The sequence below is a fragment of the Galeopterus variegatus genome, unplaced genomic scaffold (assembly GCF_000696425.1).
Source record: "Galeopterus variegatus unplaced genomic scaffold, G_variegatus-3.0.2 Scaffold92, whole genome shotgun sequence".
NCBI lineage: Eukaryota > Metazoa > Chordata > Mammalia > Dermoptera > Cynocephalidae > Galeopterus > Galeopterus variegatus.
Genome location: NW_007726203.1, coordinates 24,116 through 43,057, shown reverse-complemented (window position 1 = coordinate 43,057; position 18,942 = coordinate 24,116). Strand labels below are relative to the sequence as shown.

At 57.1% G+C, this 18,942-nt stretch overlaps 1 protein-coding gene across 5 annotated transcripts in view; it reads right to left on the bottom strand.

Moving 5' to 3' along the window:
- Nucleotides 1-3,776: 3,776 nt before the first annotated feature.
- UBE2I (ubiquitin-conjugating enzyme E2I) overlaps nucleotides 3,777-18,942 on the bottom strand; it is a 17,446-nt gene continuing 2,280 nt past the window's right edge. For 2 of the 5 annotated variants that reach the window (XM_008581219.1, XM_008581235.1), the window contains exons 2-7: nucleotides 14,642-14,718; nucleotides 14,364-14,447; nucleotides 13,367-13,439; nucleotides 8,681-8,790; nucleotides 8,479-8,558; nucleotides 3,777-6,031 (exon numbers count right to left, since the gene is read on the bottom strand). In XM_008581219.1, coding sequence (XP_008579441.1) covers nucleotides 5,968-6,031; nucleotides 8,479-8,558; nucleotides 8,681-8,790; nucleotides 13,367-13,439; nucleotides 14,364-14,447; nucleotides 14,642-14,718 — 488 coding nt within the window. In that variant the 3' untranslated portion in view covers nucleotides 3,777-5,967. Of the gene's footprint in view, nucleotides 6,032-8,478; nucleotides 8,559-8,680; nucleotides 8,791-13,366; nucleotides 13,440-14,363; nucleotides 14,448-14,641; nucleotides 14,719-15,765; nucleotides 15,790-18,349; nucleotides 18,506-18,688; nucleotides 18,774-18,942 lie in introns of those variants that run through there. The other 3 variants (XM_008581249.1, XM_008581243.1, XM_008581228.1) reach the window with 3 other exon arrangements.

Genomic DNA, 18,942 nt, shown 5'->3' with positions numbered 1-18,942 from the left:
AGGGGTCCCTGTGCCCTGAGGCTGGCCCGGGAGTCCCCTCCCCGGGGCTGCGGGGCGCGGGGCCGTCAGTCAACCCACAGGTGGGTGCGCAGAGGGGAGCAAGCCCAGCTCTGCGTCCCGGACCCCGTTTGGCCGCGCTCGCCTCCCCTTAGACGGGGTCTCCTCTCCGGGGCACCAGGGAAGCCAGAGTCACCAAGCCGAAGATGACTAGCTCGGGCCTCAGCGCAGTCTTTTCTCGAAAGGCTGCGCAGCCATCTCGGGGGTCGCCCTCCCAGCCCAGTGCTGTCCCCTGCACCAACCTGGAGCGGGCCTGGATCTGAGGACCCCGCCGCTCTCTCTTCTCAAAGGGGACAGTCTGCACCCGGGGAGGGGGCGTTCTGCAGGCATCAACCCAGGACATCCCACGACAACCTTGATCGCCTGCTGGGGTGATTCTCCCAGGTTGGCTCAGGTGAGGCCCTAGATTGGGCCTCTTGTCTGGTCACTGCCAGCTGGAAGCCCTGGGCTTTGGGCTGGATGCCCCGCCGCATTCTTCCCAGCCCTACCCTCCCAGCCCCTCTCCGGGGGGCCGTTGCCCACTCAGTCTCCAGCACAGTGGTTCTCGAACTTGAGCCACACCACAGTCACTTGGAGGGCCTGTGAAAAGATTGCTGGGCCTGACCCCACCTACTGGTTTCTGTGAAAGTCTACTGGGGCTGAGGATCTGCACTTCTAACAAGCTCCTGCTAGAAGCTTTGGGTCTTGGGACCACACAGGGAGAACTGGCCCTAAGCTTGGTCCTGGGGCTGCCCAGAGGGTCTCAGACTTGGGCCTCTGGATCCAAGCCCTGCCTTTGGCCAGATACCACTGGACCCTGGCAGCACCTTGGTGCTAGCGGCATCAGACTTTGATTTGAAGTTGTCACCCCAAATGTCCCATTCCAAATGGTAGGATTCCAGCCAGCGTGAGAGGCAGAAAAGGCAGGCTTGGAGCCCACTCCACTCTGGGGAGGCTGGGGGTCAGCTGAGCTAAGGGGAGAGCCAAGGCTGGAGTGGGCTCCAGGCCTGCCTGCGCCTTTCATTTCTGGGCACCCCTCCAGCTGCTGTCTCTTCACTGCATGCTGGAGAGTGGAGCCCAGGGAGAAAGCAGGTGGATGGGGTGGCCGCTGTTCCGATGGGTCGTCCACCTGTCTTGGCTCCTGGATCCCAACTCGCTCACATGCGTGCCCAGCCCCATACCAGGAGAGGAGACAGGACTGTAGGATGGGGGGAAGTAGGAGGGTGGGATGGGTCCTACTTCGGGACACTCAGGCCCTGGGCCTGCCCCCTCCTTACGCAGCACAGCCAGGTAAATGCTCGGAGGCCTGGGGGCTCAGGAAATACATCCACTGCTTGGGACAGAGATAGGGCAGGTGAGCAGGGGAGGGACCTGGAGCTGGTGCCCACCAACTGTTCCTCAGCGTCCCTCTGCAGGGGATGAGAGCTGGGACCAGGGTAGCTAATGTCCCTCCCAAGGGGTGGCAGGTCTTGGGCCAGGATCCTGGAGCTGATACCCTGTATCCCTGCAGTCTTGCGTTGGGTTCTGCCAACCTGTTGGAACAAACACAGCGTAGTTGCCATGGTGATCATATTGGCTTTAGGGTGAAGGAATGAGACTGGCTGCTGTAAACAGGAAATTAGGAGGGGCAGCTGCCCAGCTGGTGAAGGAGCCCTGCTCTGTGCAGCTTCCCACCACAGGGGCGCTGACCCCTAGGGCTAAAACTGCAGTCCATTGGGCTGGGGGGCCCTTGGAGACCCCTCGCCACTCTCTTTTACGGGTAGGGAAACTGAGGTCCAGAAATGACAAGGGGCATGTCTGGGCCACACAGCTACAGGCTGGGTCCCAAATGCAGCCTTGGGCCTCAGTTTCCCCAGGATAGGATAATTCCCAGGACTCTTCCCTCCACAGGTATTTAGTGAGGGGCTGGTGAATGAATGAGTGATCGATTTCTTCATTCTCCTGACTTGTTCTGAGACTGAAGTCAGGCAGGCACAGCTCCCCAGAAATCAAGCTCCTCCCCATCCTGCCTCCAGCTCCCCTAAGGACAAGGGCAGGGAAAGGCTAGGAGACCAGGAGAACTAGACAGAGACCCTGCCTGGCCTGGGGCTGGAGGACCCCATCCCCCTTCCTGTCTTGGGGTAGACCGGTTGGCGGAACAGAGGTGGCTTTAGGGGTTGGGGTCTGGCCTACGACTGGCCTCTTGGCCGAGTCGCTGGTTCCTGCACCGCTCAGGTGGAGCTGGCTGGAGGTGACTAGACTGTGGCAGGCCTCAGTGCCACCGTGGGTCTGAGATCTGTGAGGGGCAGAGAGATGGGCCCAGGATGAGGCCCTGCAAAGTCACAAAACAAAGGTCACTGGGGGGACAGAGCCCAGCTGGCAGGACAGCCCTGCCACTGTGAGGCCTGCATGCGAAGAGCTGGCCTGGGGGCAGGTGTGCCACAGGCCACTACCCAGCAAGGGCCCCCTCCTGCTCTCACCCCTCTGCAGGGGGCCAGGCGGGGGCAGAGATCAAGGGCCACACCAGGAGGCAGAGCTGAAGGCACCTTTGTCCCCGGCTCTGAAGGCTCCAGATTCCTTCCTCAAAGGCAAGACCCCCTTCAAGGGGTAAGACCCTGTCTCCTTCAGAAGAGGGCGTCCTGGAGGAAGGCCACAGATGGCTTTGCCTGGAAGGCAGAGGTCCAGGAGGGAAAGCCCACCCTGTGGTTTTCTTGTGCATTTATTTTTCCCTAAGAGCTCAGATAAAAAGACCTGACAAATGCAGGTATCTCTGGGCCAGCTGGGAGACAGGCAGGGGAAATGGCACCAGTCGCTCCAGCCCCTTCCCACCCAATTGTCAAGGGTCCCCCCACCAGACAGGCAGCCTCCAGCTCCAGATGCATCTCCTGAGCCCATACTGCAGGGTGCCCCCAGACTCACGCAGTGTCAGGGTCGGCTGGGGACAGACCCAAAACCCAGTACTCCTGGGGCCCTCCTGGCAGGAGCTGGCTCAGACCAGTTCAAGCCAGTGCTCGGCCCTCTAACCTGGCAGTTTGTCACCATGGTAACCTCAAGCTAGCACTGATTATGGGGCCCATGCAGCTTTAGGGCTGCCCACTGCAGGTGGACAGGCCGAGGATGCGGCCAGGGTCTGGGCTGGAAGTCCAGGAAGGTGAGGGAGAGGTTAGGGGACCAACAGCCTGGCCAGGAGCTGGCCAAGGGCTCTGAGCACACGGTAGCCCTAGGTGGGGTCAGGTGTCTGAGCCTCCCTTGTCCCAGCTGGCCCCAAGTACAGGGAACAAGGGGTATGTGGGGGGTGGCTGGTGGACGAGTGTAGTCAGCACAAGCCACCTGGCCACTGGTCCTGCCTGGGGCGGGTTCCCTGTCTGCACCTGCATAATGGCCTGTAGGCAGCTGGAAGCTCCAGCCAGCCAGGCACTGGCCAATTGGCCACACTGTGGTCCCAAGAGCTCTGCCAGGGTCTCAACTGAGCACTTGCCTGTGAGGACAGCGTCCCTGCTGAGAGACTCTGCTACAGCAGTCAAGACCAGAGATGGGGCATCTGGCCTTGGCTCAAGGGGGACATCTGGCCACTGAGTATCCAATGCTGGATGCTGGAGGCCATGGGGGTGGCGGGGGGGGGGGCCCTCCCCTGGGTTGAGGCAGTACAGGACTAGGATGGAGCCTGGGGGTGGAGGGCAGCTTCTGGGGCCCTGGTGGGCTCCCCACTCACAGCCCAGGGAAGCCAGGGACAGGGCAAGAAAAGGACACACCCCACAGGCTGCGGTTTGTGGAAATGTTTTAATTAGAAGATTCGTAGATACAGTGGTTAATGTATCGCCCACAATCCCTTGTTATGAGGCGCCTTGTGCTGGGAACATTCTTGCTTCTCTTATATTAAACACAGGATGATCACATCACGTTTCATGGTTCTCATGTTACAAGATTCACATCATTGTTAAGCCAAGGACTGTGGTACAAAAGAAACATTTCATTAGCTGGAATCACTACAGTTTGCTAGAAACATCAATTACTTTAGAATACTTTAACTATAAAATATATTGAATTTCCGTATATATTAACCATATACATGTGTAACTAATACTAAATGTAGTTCAGTCATTACAAAATAAGACATTCTGGGAGCAGGCTACAAATATACAATCTGGCTGAATTCCCCAGGTAAGGTCCTCTGTTACAAACCAACTGCAAAATCAAGCGAGGAGCTCAGCGACCCACAAAACACAGCTTAGAAAGCAAACAAGGCACTCGCACCTGAGCCACTGGACACAGTGCTGGCTCTGGGCCTCCTGTAGCCCCCTAACCTCCACCGAGACTCTTGGCCTGTGGCGGTCGGACACACAACGATGGGGGCTGCCCTCCTGGGGTCTCGAGTTTCCCAGGGCGCCTCACGACCAGCCACTCCTCCTTCCTCTGGGGATCGCCCAACCCAGAACCAACCTGCCCCCTGCTGGTCTGTTTACTTGGGCACCGGTGGCCCCGTTCCAACAGTGAGGGTCCTCCAGAGTGGCAGGGCTGGCCCTGGGCCTCCGGTCTCAAGAACTGGGCCTGTCCTGTCTGCTGCTCCGTCTCCACCACCACTGTCCTGCTGGGCCTCAGAGAAAGGAGCATGTGTGGACAGTGGACTCACAGGGTGCTTGGTGCCGACACAACACCCAGGCCAGGAGCCCCTGGGGGTGTCCAGGGTCCTGTCCACTGCCACCCAGGGGCAGGGGCCGAGTGCAGGCTGGGAAGGCGCTGGAGGGGCCGTGGCTCAGGTGCCCGAGAGCAGCTGGAGGAAGCTTCAGTCCTTCACAGGGTGTGAGGCTGCCTCCTTGGGGATGCGAGGGAATGGTGTGCAGAGGCCCTGGGGCAGCCGCCTGCAGGGCACGTGGTACAGTCAGACAGGGAAGTCAGGCAGGGGCTGCTACATCCACAGGCAAGGCTCCATCGCTGTGGCCCGGCCACCGAGGAGGGTGCACCCAGGCCAGCCAGCTGCTTTGACAGTGGTCCTCGCTTGGCCTCAGCCCCGGTCTGGACTGAGCTGCTGCAAGAGTGCCCAAGGCAGTACATGCATCAACTCGTAACCTGCATGCTTTACAAGGGTCTGCTGCCAATTCCGACCTGACCAGATCCGAGTTCTGCCTAGTGCTCCACAGCCCAAAGACCTGGGCAGGGAGAACAAGGTCTCGACACGCCACTCCTGTGTGCAGTACTATGTAAAAAGAGCCAGGACAGCCAGCCACGTGGGCCTGGGCGCGTCCGGAAGCAGAGACCATGAGAAGAGCTCCTGGCGGCTGGTCCTGGTCCCAGACCGCGAAGCTGGTGCTCAGCGAGGTGGCTCTGAAGCTGGGAGCAGGAGGCTGGGCAGGCCCAAGCCGCCCCTCACTTTCAATGATGATAATGCAACAAAAACCTTTATATAAACAGTTTATTTACTCTAAACAGCAACACAGACAAAACGCCATATAAACACAAAGGAAGTGACGCAGAACCAGATGCCGGCTGACGTTGGATCTGAGGCTCATGAGCAACACAACCCAATGCTGGAGAGAGAGGAGGTGGGGGCGCAGTTGATTTCCTTTTCATACAGCCAGCCAGAGGCTAAGTGCGGCTCTAACGCGAAGCATGCCTGCATCCGAGAGCGGAGGAAACTAGCTCTTAGGGGCTTATTGAAGTATAAAAGTTTGTAATTTTACAGCAGTTGAAATACTGACATCAATATTAAAATAAAAGCAAGTTTTACATAACAATCAAAAATACAAAAGACTGAAGGAAGAGACCCTGTATGAAAAACGGGGCAATTCAGCAAATCGAGACCGTGTACCAGTGGCGGAAATGGACCATGGCGCCCGCCCCACCCTCCCCCGGAGACTAGTGACTGTACGGAGCAACTTTAGACTTGCAGAGAGGTTGTAAACAAGTTCTTGCCAAACCAATCCCTTCCTTTTCACGCTGCCGCAAGGGTGCTGCTTACGAGGGCGCAAACTTCTTGGCTTGTGCTCGAACCCTTTTCTCATATTCCACTCTGTTTTGGCTGAGGAGGTCAAAAGAGAAAAGCCACGCGTTAGAGAGTGAGCGGTGAGCCTGCTGCCCCGGAGCCGGCAGAAGTGTGAGCCTGGGGTGTGGGGAGCTGGCCCAGCAGAGTCCAGGCCTGCCCAAGGGCCAAGGCTGCACCTGGTGGGCTGGCGCGGGGGGGGGGGGGGGGGGGGGGGGGGGCGACCTTCCTTCTCAGCTTCCGTGGCCATCCCAACCTCCACAGAGCACCACAGGGAGGAAAGAGGCCCCACCAGATGGTGTGGGGACCCCAACGCTGTAGCCTGTGCCCAGTCCATAGCCTTAACCAGCCACCAACACCTTCCCCTTCCTTGTAAGTTTGAGACAGCACTAATAATTTTGAAAACATATACTGCTTGGCACTGTTCTCTGCTCCTAATTTCAAAAACAGACACAAACTTCTGGTTGGTTTTTACCACACATCCCTCAGCTCTGGGGACAGAGGCATGGGCGGTGGGCTGGAGCTGGGGCCAGCGGAGCTCAGGCGTGAGGCTCAGGCTGAGGACAGTGGGGCTGCCTGCGCTGCCAGGCCAGGTGGGACGGGCAGCCAATGCTGCATCTGGTGGACAGGCTGCTCCAAAGGAGCAGCTTGACCCTGAGGACCGTGGAGTGGGCTCCTGGGGGTGGCAGTCCTCAGGGGTCTCATGACACACTGGGGGCTGGTCTGAGACCCTGCACTGAGCCAGGCCTAGTGTGTGGCCTTCCTCAGCTATGCCACAGTGTGCGGGTGTGTGGAGGGGTGCCCTCTCCTCCACAGCCTGAGAAAGGCTGTAGTGGCACCAGGAGCAAGGGCAGAACCCAGCAACACGCACCCACTGAGCTCCGTGGTGGAGGCCGGCAGGCCCCAGACAACAGGCAGTGCTCCCACCCTGACTGAGGACCTGGACCCCACCCCTAATTGCAGTTCCATCCCGAAGGGCTGCGCCCAGGGTGGCCCCAGGGTAGAAGCAGCCAAGTCCCACCCCTGTGGCTCACCAATGGAGGCACCTGCCAGGGCAGGAGCAAGGCCCAAAGCCTGAGGCCTTCTGGAAAGGGGAGGAAAAAGGAATATGAAACCTGCTAACGCGCTTCTCAAAAGACTGCACATTTAAAGTGGATGTTTGCTGGAGAAAGAGTATCTTGTTCAAGTGGGAACAGGCGCACATGACCCAGCAGGCAGCAAGCCCAGGTGACGCAGCAGCGCAAGGCCACGTGCCCAGGAGCCCTGGCCTCAGCCATGGCTGGTGCAGAGTGGTGGTGCCATGGCCCGGCCCAGGGTAGGGAGTGGGGGACCAAACAGTTGGGGCTGTGGTCTGCCAGAGGAGACACAGCAGGCAGTAGGCAGGACAGCTGCTTGTGCCTCCCGGGTGTGACTCCTGATCCCGGCACACACTCTGGGAAAACTGATACAGTATCTGGCAAGAGGGGCTGCCCTTGCACGCCCGCGCTGGGTGAACGCATCACACTATTGCCAGCACACAGCAGACGGCCACACGTGGAGGTCAGGCTACGCCCAGTGGACTCGGTTCTAGTGACAGCTTGACTGACCATGCCAAGGTAAAGGGTTAGAGCTGGGTCAGGTTGGGGCTGGCTGCATGCCAGGCCCTATGACCAGTGCTGCTCCCCTCCCTGCCTGGGGATCTCTGTGCTGCCTCGGCCACCAGGGAGAAATGCGCCTCCTGCCACCTGCACACTGTGCAGGCCACTGCTCAGAGGGGCAGATCTGGCCTTTGGCCTGACCAGCTTCAATTTAGGAGATGCCCCCAGGGAAGGAAGAGCCCTCTGCTGCCAGGGCAGGTGGGTCAACCCCTGCCCAGCCTGGAGCCTCTGCTCAGGGCCAAGGGTCCTCCCTGCTGCCCATGGCACTGGGTTTCACCAGGCCCTCTTGCCTCAGCACAGATGGCAGATGCAGGACCATGGGGATCTCCTGGCCACAGCAGCACCTCATAGTGATGGACAGAAGCCCAGAGCCTATGTGAGGTGGTCACCGAGCAGCAGGGTGATGGGAAACCAGAGTGCACTCCTTCCTGACTAGGCCATGCCCACCAGAGGGCCATGCTGCTGGACCTGCCTCTCAGTGTGGCCCATCTCCTTCAGGCCCATGTCCAGGGCCCTCCCCTGAGCTGGCCTCATTTCACCAGGGACACAGCAGCCTATGAGGGCCCAGGTCACCTGACCTCCCACTGCCCCACCCAACAAAGCCCAGCCACACCAGCTCTGGTGACCCACCCCTGCCCTCCACAGGCCCCTCATGTACGCATATCATGCTGCTCAGGGTGCCTCCCTGACTATCTTACATGGGCTACCCCACCTTCCCCCTTGTGGCGTTGAGCCCAGCTGCCACCCCCATAGGCTGCACCTGTGTCTCATGGCTCCCCTCTGACAGTCAGCCTGTTGGGACTTCTAGGGAAGGGCGCTGCCACCGGCGGGGCCGGAGTTGCTACTAACCAGTAAATTGTGTAGGCCTCTGCTTGAGCTGGGTCTTGAATATTTGGTTCATTTAGAAGTTCCTGTATTCCTAATAAGATCTGCATGAAAGACAAGAACAGACACAATAAAACACAGGTGGGAGTCTGCGGTCTGAAAGGCAAACTTTTGCGAGATGCCAGCCTCAGCTACTGACGACAACCACAACCTGCGGGCTCCATACCTGTTTAATTGTGATGGCTGGCCTCCAGTCCTTGTCTTCCTCTAGGATGGACAGGCACACCGTCCCCGAAGGGTACACATTTGGGTGGAATAGCGGTGGTTCAAATTTACCTGGATGACGGGGAAGAGAGGAAACGCTTTTTGGAGGCAGCTGCTGTCCTATAGAGTAACGTCCCCCCCTCCCGGTGCTGGGACATCTTGTAGGTAGCCAGGCATCTGGCCAAGAACTTTTCAGAAAATAAAGCTGTGGCAATAGGAGACAGGGAAGGGAGCTCACAGCTCCTCATGCTGAGGGCAAAGCATGAAAGACTCATGGAAGCAGACGAGAGCACGTCTGTCCCCAGGACGCTGCCTAGGAAAGGTGGCAGAGCACAGGCCGCGGGTGGGGAGCTGGGACAGCTCCACCTATGCCCTCCGCCCCTCCAGGCCAGACCAGAAGAAATGCAGGAGAGCACCAAGGGCAGCAGTTCTGAAGGCCCGTCCAAAGGAGCAGGCGTTTCTGAGGTAGATCGTCCCACTTCCAAAAGAGCACAGGCTTTTAAGGACGCCATGTACTTCCTTCATAAAAGAGCAGAAAAATTTGCCATAATTAGCCCTACCCAGGGACCATTTTAGGATAGTTCTCATCTTTTTATCTGGGCACATCTCCCTTTCTATTTTTAAACATCATTACACCCAGAAAAGTGCAACAAGTCTAGTACAGCTTTGTGAACGATCAGAGATGGACAGATCTGTTGACACCAACCACTCTCCAAAGAGCTCCTCACCATTGCCCACCACGCCTGCCCCGCTGCTGGCTTCTGGAGGGCACACACCCTGGTGCTGTGCCTACAGCCTTCCTTGTTCTGCATGAGGCTGTGCGGGCCTTGGTGGGAGGGACTGCCTGCCTTTGCCCTGGGCTTCAGCCCCGCACTGCAGGAGCACATGTACACTGCCATGAACAAGGCTGCTGCATGGGAATCCTGGCACAGGCATGTTTCCACGTGAAAATGCAGGCTCACAAGGTCTGTGAGTTCCCACCACTTCACAGCATGGCCAGAACCAGGGGCGTTGTTCGTGGACTCCAGCAGTCCCGCTAGGTGGCTTCGCTCGTGGCTCTAGTGCGTATCTCCCTGGGACCATTGAGATGAACTTTTTTTTTTTTTTTTCCTTTTTGTCTTTTTTCGTGACCGGCAACGGATCGCAACCCTCAGTGTCGCGCCCATACCGGACCGGGACCGGCCACGGGATTGCAACCCTCGGCGTCGCTCCCGCCCCTCGCTCAGCCAGTGAGCAGCCGGTCTGTATGTGGGATCCGAACCCTCGGCGGGAGCGCCACCACGCTTCCCAAGCAGCGCACTATAGCAGTGCGCCACCGGGCCGGCCCAAGATGAGCTTTTCACTCATGGCCACGCACCAGCTCCTCCTTGGAGAAGCCCTCGCCCGTGTCTCTTGCCAGTTTTCTATCGTGTTCTCCCTTACTGACTTGTATCCACAATACCAGAGTTCCTTCAGTTGCGTTTTGAAGTATCTTCTCCTACTCTGGGCTTGCTCTTTTAATTGTATCTTTTGGGGAACACAAGTGCCTGACTTTATAATTTAATCTGATTTACCAATTGTTTCTTCTGGCAACAATGATACAAGGAAAGTGCAGGCTGTGAACACTGCACCCAAGCCCCTGCCCCAGCCGCCTCCTGGCTCCCCCCACCCTGGCTGCTGTACTACTGGTGAGTGTGGCCGGTGCCCTCCGCCCGCCTGCGTGCAAGGAGATCCTTCGTGCTCTGCACACATGTGGTCCCCTTGTTCGTGCTCTCTGGACGTTCTTCCCCATCCTGTCATCAGTGGACACCTGGGCTGTCCCCAGCTCTTGGATGTTACAGATGGTGATGTCACAAGCTTTCTTGTCTGTGCCTTTGGTGAACACATGCATGGGCCTCCACAGAATTTTCTTGGGGGGCGGCTGGCTGGTATGGGGATCTGGACCCTTGAACTTGGTGTTATGACACCAAGCTGTAACCAACAAAGCTCACGGGCTGGCCCTCCATGGGGTATCCACTGAAGTGGAGCTGCCAGGCCCCACAGCAGATTAAGTTTAGCTTTAGTAGACACGTATCTTTCCAAAGGGAAGTGTCTAGGATCTACACTCTGTCCAGTGAGAGTGAGAGTGCCGTCTGCCTTTCTGTGCAGTATGGTTGTGTCCTGCCAGGGTATGACATCCGCTCCCTGGTGGCTGACGTCCTTTTCTGTGCTCCCCAGCCTGGCAGACAGCCTCTTTTATGAAGAGCCTGCCTATAATATGGTTGTCTGCCTTCTTCGTACTGATCTGCAGCTCTGGGTGTACTCAGGATAAGGGATGAGATACACACACATTTCTCTACCCTGTGGCTGCCTCTTCACTCTCACTGGTGCTGTGTGATGAACAGATGTTCTGAGTTTCAATGTAGTCCAACTGGTCAATCTCCGCCACGGTTAGCACTTTCTGTGCTTCGCTGGTTAGGAAATCTGTGCCTATGACGAGCTCATGAAGATATCTTCCTGTGTCTTCCTCTAGAAGCTGTATTGTCCCCTCTCCACCAGGTACTACAGTCCACCTGAAAGGCTTCTATGGTTGGAAGGAGAACTGAATTCCCTCTTCTTCCACTGGGACATCTGTTGGGCCAGCCCTAGCACAAACTGAGATGCTGTGCAAATGCGGCCTTTTTGTACCCCTCACTATGCTCTGTGGGCATGCTGGCCTTTCTCCCTACCACCATGTGGTGTCCCTGTCGTTGTGTCTGGGGGCAGATCTTGGTGTGCAAGGGCTGCGCCTTGCCCATCCTGCTCTCTCCCCAGAACCTCAGCCTGGGCCTCACAATCCCAACCCCTGAGAACTCCACTCTGACTGGGACCACAGGGAATCTGCAGATCAGCTTGGAGGGAATGATGTCTGCACGACATAGCATCTTCTAGTCCACCATGGAACACAGATTGTGCTGCTTAGGCTGTCCTCAGTCTCTCTCAGAAACGTTCAGTGCAGAGGTCTTGAACTGACCTGCTGTGTTTACTCCAAGGTATCTGATGATATTGTAAATGGCATAGTTTTTTTTTTTTTTAAAAAAAAAAGATGACTGGTAAGGGGATCTTAACCCTTGACTTGGTGTTGTCAGCACCACACTCTCCCAAATGAACTAACCGGCCATCCCTATATAGGGACCTGAACCCGTGGCCTTAGTGTTATCAGCACCACACTCTCCCAAGTGAGCCATGGGCCGGCCCTTAAATGGCATAGTTCTAAAGCTTTCATTTGTTGCAATTACTTGCAAGTAGATTTGCACGTTAACCTCTCATGAGGCAACTTCAATGACATTGGCACAGGCTTGGTCTTCCTTCCCAATTCTTTCCTGCCTCACCGCACCTGCTTGGAATTCCAGCATGTTGAACAGAAGTGACGAAAGCAGGTGCCTTGGATTGAATGTCCACCCAAAACTCAGTCGCCCCGTAACTGTTGAGGGTGGGAAGTCTTACTATGGTAGCTGAAAGCGGGGGCCTTGAAGAGGTGATTGGATTGTCAGGACCCTGCCCTAGTGAATGAATTAATAATGGTAGTTGTGGGTGTGGTTTTGAAGGCTTTAAGAGGAGAGCATGTGACGAACTTTCTCTCTGCTCTGCCATTCTACCATGTGAGACCCTGTGTGACTGTCACCACCACTACTGCCTTCAGATATGTTCCCTAGAGTTTGGACTTCCCAGCCTCCAAAACTTTAAGCAATAAATTTTGTTTTCTTACAAATTATCCAGTTAGAGGCATTTCGTTACAAGCAACAAACGGAACAACACAGCAAGTGTGTTTGTCTCATTCTTAGATTCTTGTCTTAATAAAAAGAAATCATTTTAACTAATGCACATGGCAAAGAAATCCAAATAGCAAAGGACAGTCCAGAATGGAACAGCTCTCTGGCTAGTGATTCTATGTTCTCTGGCCCATGACGAGACACACACTTCCACGTCTCGACTTACCAACTGCGAGCGCGAAGAGTCATACACAGCCCCCCCTCACCACCTGCTGGTGCTCGTCCAAGCACTGGGTGCGTGTTCACTCAATTAGTTAACCACAGACAGTGCCTGTTGATTTCCAGATATAAGAGTTAAACCCCGCCCCCAAGTTTTGCTGAATCGCATTAGGATCTCACTATTTCACACACGGCGGCAGCCCATCTTCTACCGCCTTCTCTGCAGGTTTAAGCTCTCTGTCCATCCAAGTGGCAGAGGCAGCCATCAGCTGGGTGTGAAATCACGACAAACAGCGGGTAGGGTGGTACCAGGCTATGTGTGGGTAAGGCTCTGGACGGTGGTCCTTCTGCATGGTGTCCCTGGGTAGGGCTGGGGTGCTGTGTGTACCAAGTACAGGCAGCCGCAGCCTGGATCTCACCATCGTTCCCCCTGCAGGGCCCCGGAGCTTCCTGGCTCACAAGCTGGGATCAGAGGCTAAGTCTATCAGGTACACCCCCACCCTCAGGGCTAGCAGCAGACTCAAGTCTACAGGCGGGGAGCGGATCAAAGATCAAAGCCTGGACTCTGCCAGACGCTCTCCCCTTTGCCAGCACCACTTGCACCAACAGGGTTGACATAACCAGTGAGCCAGGAGGCCCGCGATGCTTTGAAGACGATTCCTGATCTCCCGCAGGAACGCAACGAACAGGCCAACTTCCTAGGACTTCACGCTACTTACACTTCGGTGGTGAGGATGGATAATCATCTTTGAAAAGCATCCGCAGTTTAAACAAGCCTCCTTCCCATGGAGTCTGGGGGGGGGGAGGGAAACAAGCTGCAGTTAAGTGCACTACGTGCCCGCTGCAGGCTGGCCTGCAGGGGGCCAGCCTCTCCTGCGCTGCACCCAAGGTGCTGGCAGAGGCCGGAGCTGGGCTTCAGAGAACGAGTGAGGGTATGCAGTTCGTGGGCTGCTGCGCGGACGCCAACGAGCTCAGGCATACCACACCCGCCCACCAGCTCGTGCTCCCCAGTGCCTGGGGACATTCTTCCCTCCCTCAGATCCTGCCTGTACAAGGCGTCTGTGCAGCCCCATGATCCCACACCTCTTCCCAACTCCCCCTGGAGAGGGAGACTGCCATAGTGCCTCTGCCTCACCCTAACGTGCGGGGCAGAGAATGTTCTCAGCAAAGGCTGGGGATCCACCCTGGGCCCCTCCACGGAGCCTCAAACAAACCATGAACCCACCAAACCATGTCATCTCCCAGGCAAAGCCAAGTCCTGCTGAAGACCGCTTAACTCAGGGGAGAGGGGACTATTAGCAAGCACCAGCCTGGGCTCATCTGATCTTCAGAACAAAGCTGCACAGGTGGAAGGAAAGAGTGTCTAGCCAGCGTGCCAGGAACTTCCTCCCCATGAGTGGTCCCGCCCCCAACTCGATCCTCAAGACTCTCTGCACTCCCAACGACACATCAGGGTCCCACTCCTCCCACCAGCCAGCCTGCTTCTTCTCAGCTAACAGCCCTCTGCAGGTCACAGTGTCACCCCCACCTTGCCAGCTCCCCCTCCTGATCTCATGTTCCCACTAGGGGACCTAACTTGCTGTGATTATAACCCAGGACAACTGTGATCGTCACAGCTGCCACCGACACTGGAATCTGAGCTTTCTGCTGAAGTTCTGCCCCCACAATCTGCTGTTACAAGCAGGAGGTGAGCGTAGCCCGAGTGGCGGCTCTTACCCCTTTCTTTCCTGGAATGGCACACTCCCAGTTCATGAGGTTCATCGTGCCATCGGGATTTTTTGTCGGGACAGCCACAAAACCCTGAGAGAAAACAGCACAAGAGCACATCAGTGCCGTGGCAGCTCACGTTACTGCTCGCAGAGAACGAGCCTGTGATTCTGCCAGCCCACTGGCGCACAGGCACGCGACAGGATGCCTGCTCAGCAGGGAGTTTACAGTTCCAACCACAGGGAAAGCGCCCACTCTGCCGCACACAGAAACAACGCTCTCCTTACAAATGGGTGGTCTTTTCTCCAAGCTTTCCTCTCCTGGGCGAGTCTGCTGAGGGCGATCCCCGACATATTCAAAGTCCCTGGAACAGAGAGGAGGCAGAGCACGGGATTAGGAAAGGAAACCCTGGGTTCCTCCTGCCCCCACGCTCACACATGGTTTGGAGAGAGGCTTGTCCCCAAGAAGCAGGTGGACTATGGCCTCAACCAGCAGAGGCTGTGCACTGAGCACGCTGCCCTCCAGGTCTGGACTCAATGATACCCCACGGGAACAGCCTCCCAGAACTTTCCAGGTGAGCAGGTGGGACGCCCCTTTCCCCACCCCTCCTGGGGCCTCTGTTCCATAGTGAGGAGACAGGGGCTCAGAGAGGCCAGGTCACAGCTGCTGGATGGTGGGGAAGAGTGGGATCGCCTCCAACAAACACTGAGCACACCCTTCCCAACCTCTCTGGCCACATGCTGCAGTGGGTTGGGGCAATGGGGTCCCACTCTCATTGTCAGACCCTGTAAGAAAGGCAGGGACAAGGTATGGACATCTGGAGTGCTGGTATGAGACCGGCAAGGGGCAGGGAGATGCAGGGAGGTTGCCGGGTCCCCAGCTTAGAATTGGGGGCTCGGGATTTAGGTTCAGGCCTAACCAGGAGGACAACTGTCACTGGTGAAGGCCACAGAGTAAAAAGGCAGCATGGGGCAGAGAACCATCAGCCCCATGTGAGTAAGAGGCCTTCGCAGGCTGACCCTCCCTGCGTCCCTCTAGCTGCCCGCCATGTATCCACAGGTCCGCCCTGTGACTTCATGGGACAGCCGGGCCACAGGGCAGGGCTGCTCAAACTCCTGGTCAGAGTCAGCAGTGGGTGTCAGGTTCCAGTTTGGCACATTCGGACGAGACCCCCAAGGCTCGGCACCTCCGGCCTTCCGTGTCCCCAGCAGGAGCCTATTGGTGGGCACCATGTCACTGCAGGTGAAGGAGCACCTCCAGGGAGATGTCACCAGCACTGGGGACTACTGGGCAGGCAGGAGCCGGCAGCCTCGCCCCTACCTCAGGCATGACCACAGACTGCTGTCACCCACTTCTTTAACCCATAAGCAGCAGTGCTTAGAAATTGCAAAATTCACTGGAGCACTAGAACCTGAGCATGTGCCGGTCATCAAATCCACAGAAACAGAAGAAACCCCCAAATCCAGTATTCAGATATCAAATGAGGCTTGAACGAGACGAAGTGGTTGTTTCTTTGAAATATGTGGGCTGCAGCTTTCCCAGCCCTTCAGGTGCCCGGTGAGGGTCCCAGGCAACAGGCTTCCCTGCTTCTCAGGGGGAAAAGGTCTGACAGCCAAATACAACCTCAGGCCCTTCAGCAACCAACATGTAGGGATCCTTCACTGGGTTTGGAGGCGCTACAGCAAGGCCAGCACGAGGGAAGCCACTCCCCAGCTCCCCGACCCCTCTCCTGAGCAGCACAACCCCCAGCTGTTTCCCCAACCCAACACACACTGCTGTAGCTGCCTGCCCGGCCTGTACTTCCCTCTGGGAACTACTCCTGTGCCTCTACTTTGGCCGGGATGTCCACCTCAAATCATACCCTCTGCTGCCCAGAAACCTCCCACAGTGTTTCACACGAGGTGTTCAAACACCAGCTAAACCAGGTGCCACTCCACCTTGCTACCCTGTAGTGCAGTGCCCAATGGCCACATCAGCTGGTGTTTGTTAGAAATGCAAATTCTCCATCTCTCACGAACCCACAGAGTCAGGAACTCTGGATGCGGCCCACACTCAGGTTTAGGTGGCTCTCAGGTGACTTTTCCCAAGAGGTGGGCAGAGTGGAAGGGGGGGTTGGGGCTGCCATCACAGGAAGCAGCAGGCAGTCTCCAGTGCCCCCTGCCAGCCCTGGGTCCAGGAAGCTGCGTGAGCTACACCACTATGGTCATCTCCAATAAATGTGTGTACTCACGTCTCACAAGAAAAAGAGGAGGTAAGAGAATCAAAGCCCTCAAGTCAAGAACTGCTAATTGTGGGGCTGGACTCAGGCAGGGGTGCCCATGTGGGCTGCTGGCCTCTGTGCCAGTGCTCTGACCCCACCCTGCACGTTTGAAAGGTTCCTACCTCACCCGACTTCAAGATTCCATCCAAAGTAGAAAAGAGATCACATCAGTCTTGGCCCCAAACCAGAATCTTCCTTGACCACCCCATGCTGCAAAGCTGGGCATGCCTCCTCCCTCCTTCACGCATGACCATTCGGGGTCACCAAGGCTCTGCTTCCCCAGGTCAGCACCCCTCCCTCTGGAACATCCAGTCCTTCACAAGACACAGAACTACCTGCTGGCACTCTTCTAAGCAGTGTGAAAATGGAGGAAGGCATACCTTGTGGCCCTCTGCCACATCTCATGGCAGGACAAGGCGGGGGGGGCACCACCGTTTAAGAAATGGGTGGGGGCTGACCAAGGTGACCACTCAGCAAAGTCATGGCACAGAGCTGCCAGCCTGGTCCAGGCACAGAAGGGTCCAAGGGCCCGAGGCAGGAGGAGCAGGAAGGGTGGGGGCAGACCTGAAGGCTTGCGTGGAGACCTGCGCTGAGCAGAGCATGGGACAAGTCATGTTTTAAGGTTCTCTCTGGGCTGGGCAGCTAGTGTACAGCCTGATGTCTGAAAACCCTTCACTTCAGCTGGTTCTTCTGTATGACTGGGCCCAACTCCACCCACAGGCCCTGAAACCCCCTGCCCCCAGGCTCGAGGGTACAGCACACTCCAGCTTCCAAATCATTCCTGCCCACTAGCTCTCCCAACCTGAGGGGATCTCCCGAGGGCAGCTGCACGCGGACAGCATGGGCTGGCAGGATACATCTGCTGAACTCACGGATACCAATGAGCAGCCTCGTAAGCCGCAGTTTAAGTGAGGTGTAAGCTCCCCAGCGAGACTGAACAGGGCCAGACACCAGAACAGGTCTCTGAAAGCCCCAGGCCAGTGCTCTGGACACCAAGGAGCCAACCGACAGAGTTCTCCGAGGGGCTGGGGCTGGGCCTGGTAAGGATGCGGGAGAGGCCAGCAGAGGAATCCCGGGTGCTGAGACTCTGCCACAGGCTTCTCCCTCTGCCCTGAGGCCCAAATGAAGCCGCATAGTGGTCCCTGTCCCAGCACCTGGCTGTCGTGGTCGCAGGTGTGAAAGGCAGTGAAGGCTACTCCTGCAGTCTCCTGCTCCTCTTCCCTGGGCCTGCAACTTCTTAGATGTCCTGTGATCTAAAGCACCCAGCTACCAGAGGGTAGTTCCAAAGACGACTACAGCACCATCAGGGCAAAGAGCCACAGGTGCACACCAGCACTGTGTCAGGCAGAGCCTGGTTGGGAATGGCGCTCCCATTCTCCTGGCGTCCAGGAGAGAGAGTGCAGCCAACCCGCTATAATTTAACCACTCACTCAAAATACCACTTAAAATCGAATCTGCCTTCCCCCATTAACAGAGACACTTAATGAGCAATTAGGTATTTCTAGGAGCTTCAGAACAGCCTTTTTGATGTAAAGACAAAAACAGCCCTGAACTATTGGAGAGGAGCAAGGCACAAACGTCCTGCAGGAGCCTGGTGAGGTACTCCGGGCGCAGCCGGGAGGTCCGCCCTCCGCCTGCCTCCAAGGCTCCTGCAGCAGCCCGTACTTTAGTTTAAAGTACTCTCTTCTCAGATCTCAGGCTGCTGGTTGACAGCACATACTTGACAACTACTTACTGGCTGCGAGAGTGTGGGCAACGTGCTTATCTCCCTCAACTTCGACTTCCTCATCTGTAAAATGGGCGGTAGCACGACGCCCTCGCAGGTTGGAATGAGAAGACCCTGCTGCCCCTTCTCCACCCGGTGCAAACTCCCCCAGGCTTGGGACGGCATCCACTTCTGCATCGGGGGCCGCTCACGCCTGGCTGCACCTGGTCTCTGTCCCAGGACCCAGGCTGTTTCTAAAGCAAGGTCCCAGACCTCGGGGCCCACCAGACAAAGGCACGACAGCACCCGCTCCGCAGGCCCAGGGAGGGGACCCCTTCGCAAGCAAATCAGGACACACCGAGGGCCCACCTCTGCTTCCTATTGGACGGGCTCTCCACCCGGAGGCCACACGTCCCTGAGAGGAAGAACGCCCGGGGAAGAGACGAGAAAGAACCAGCGGAACCCCGAAGACGGGCGCGGCCGCTCCGAGCTGCGGAACCAGCACGGGTCCGAGCCGCGCGCCAGGCCGGCTGGCGGGGCTGCACCAGAGCGCCGCCACCGCCATCCACCGCCCCCGGGCCGGCGTGCCCCTCGTGGCGACAACACCCGCGGATGCGCGGTGG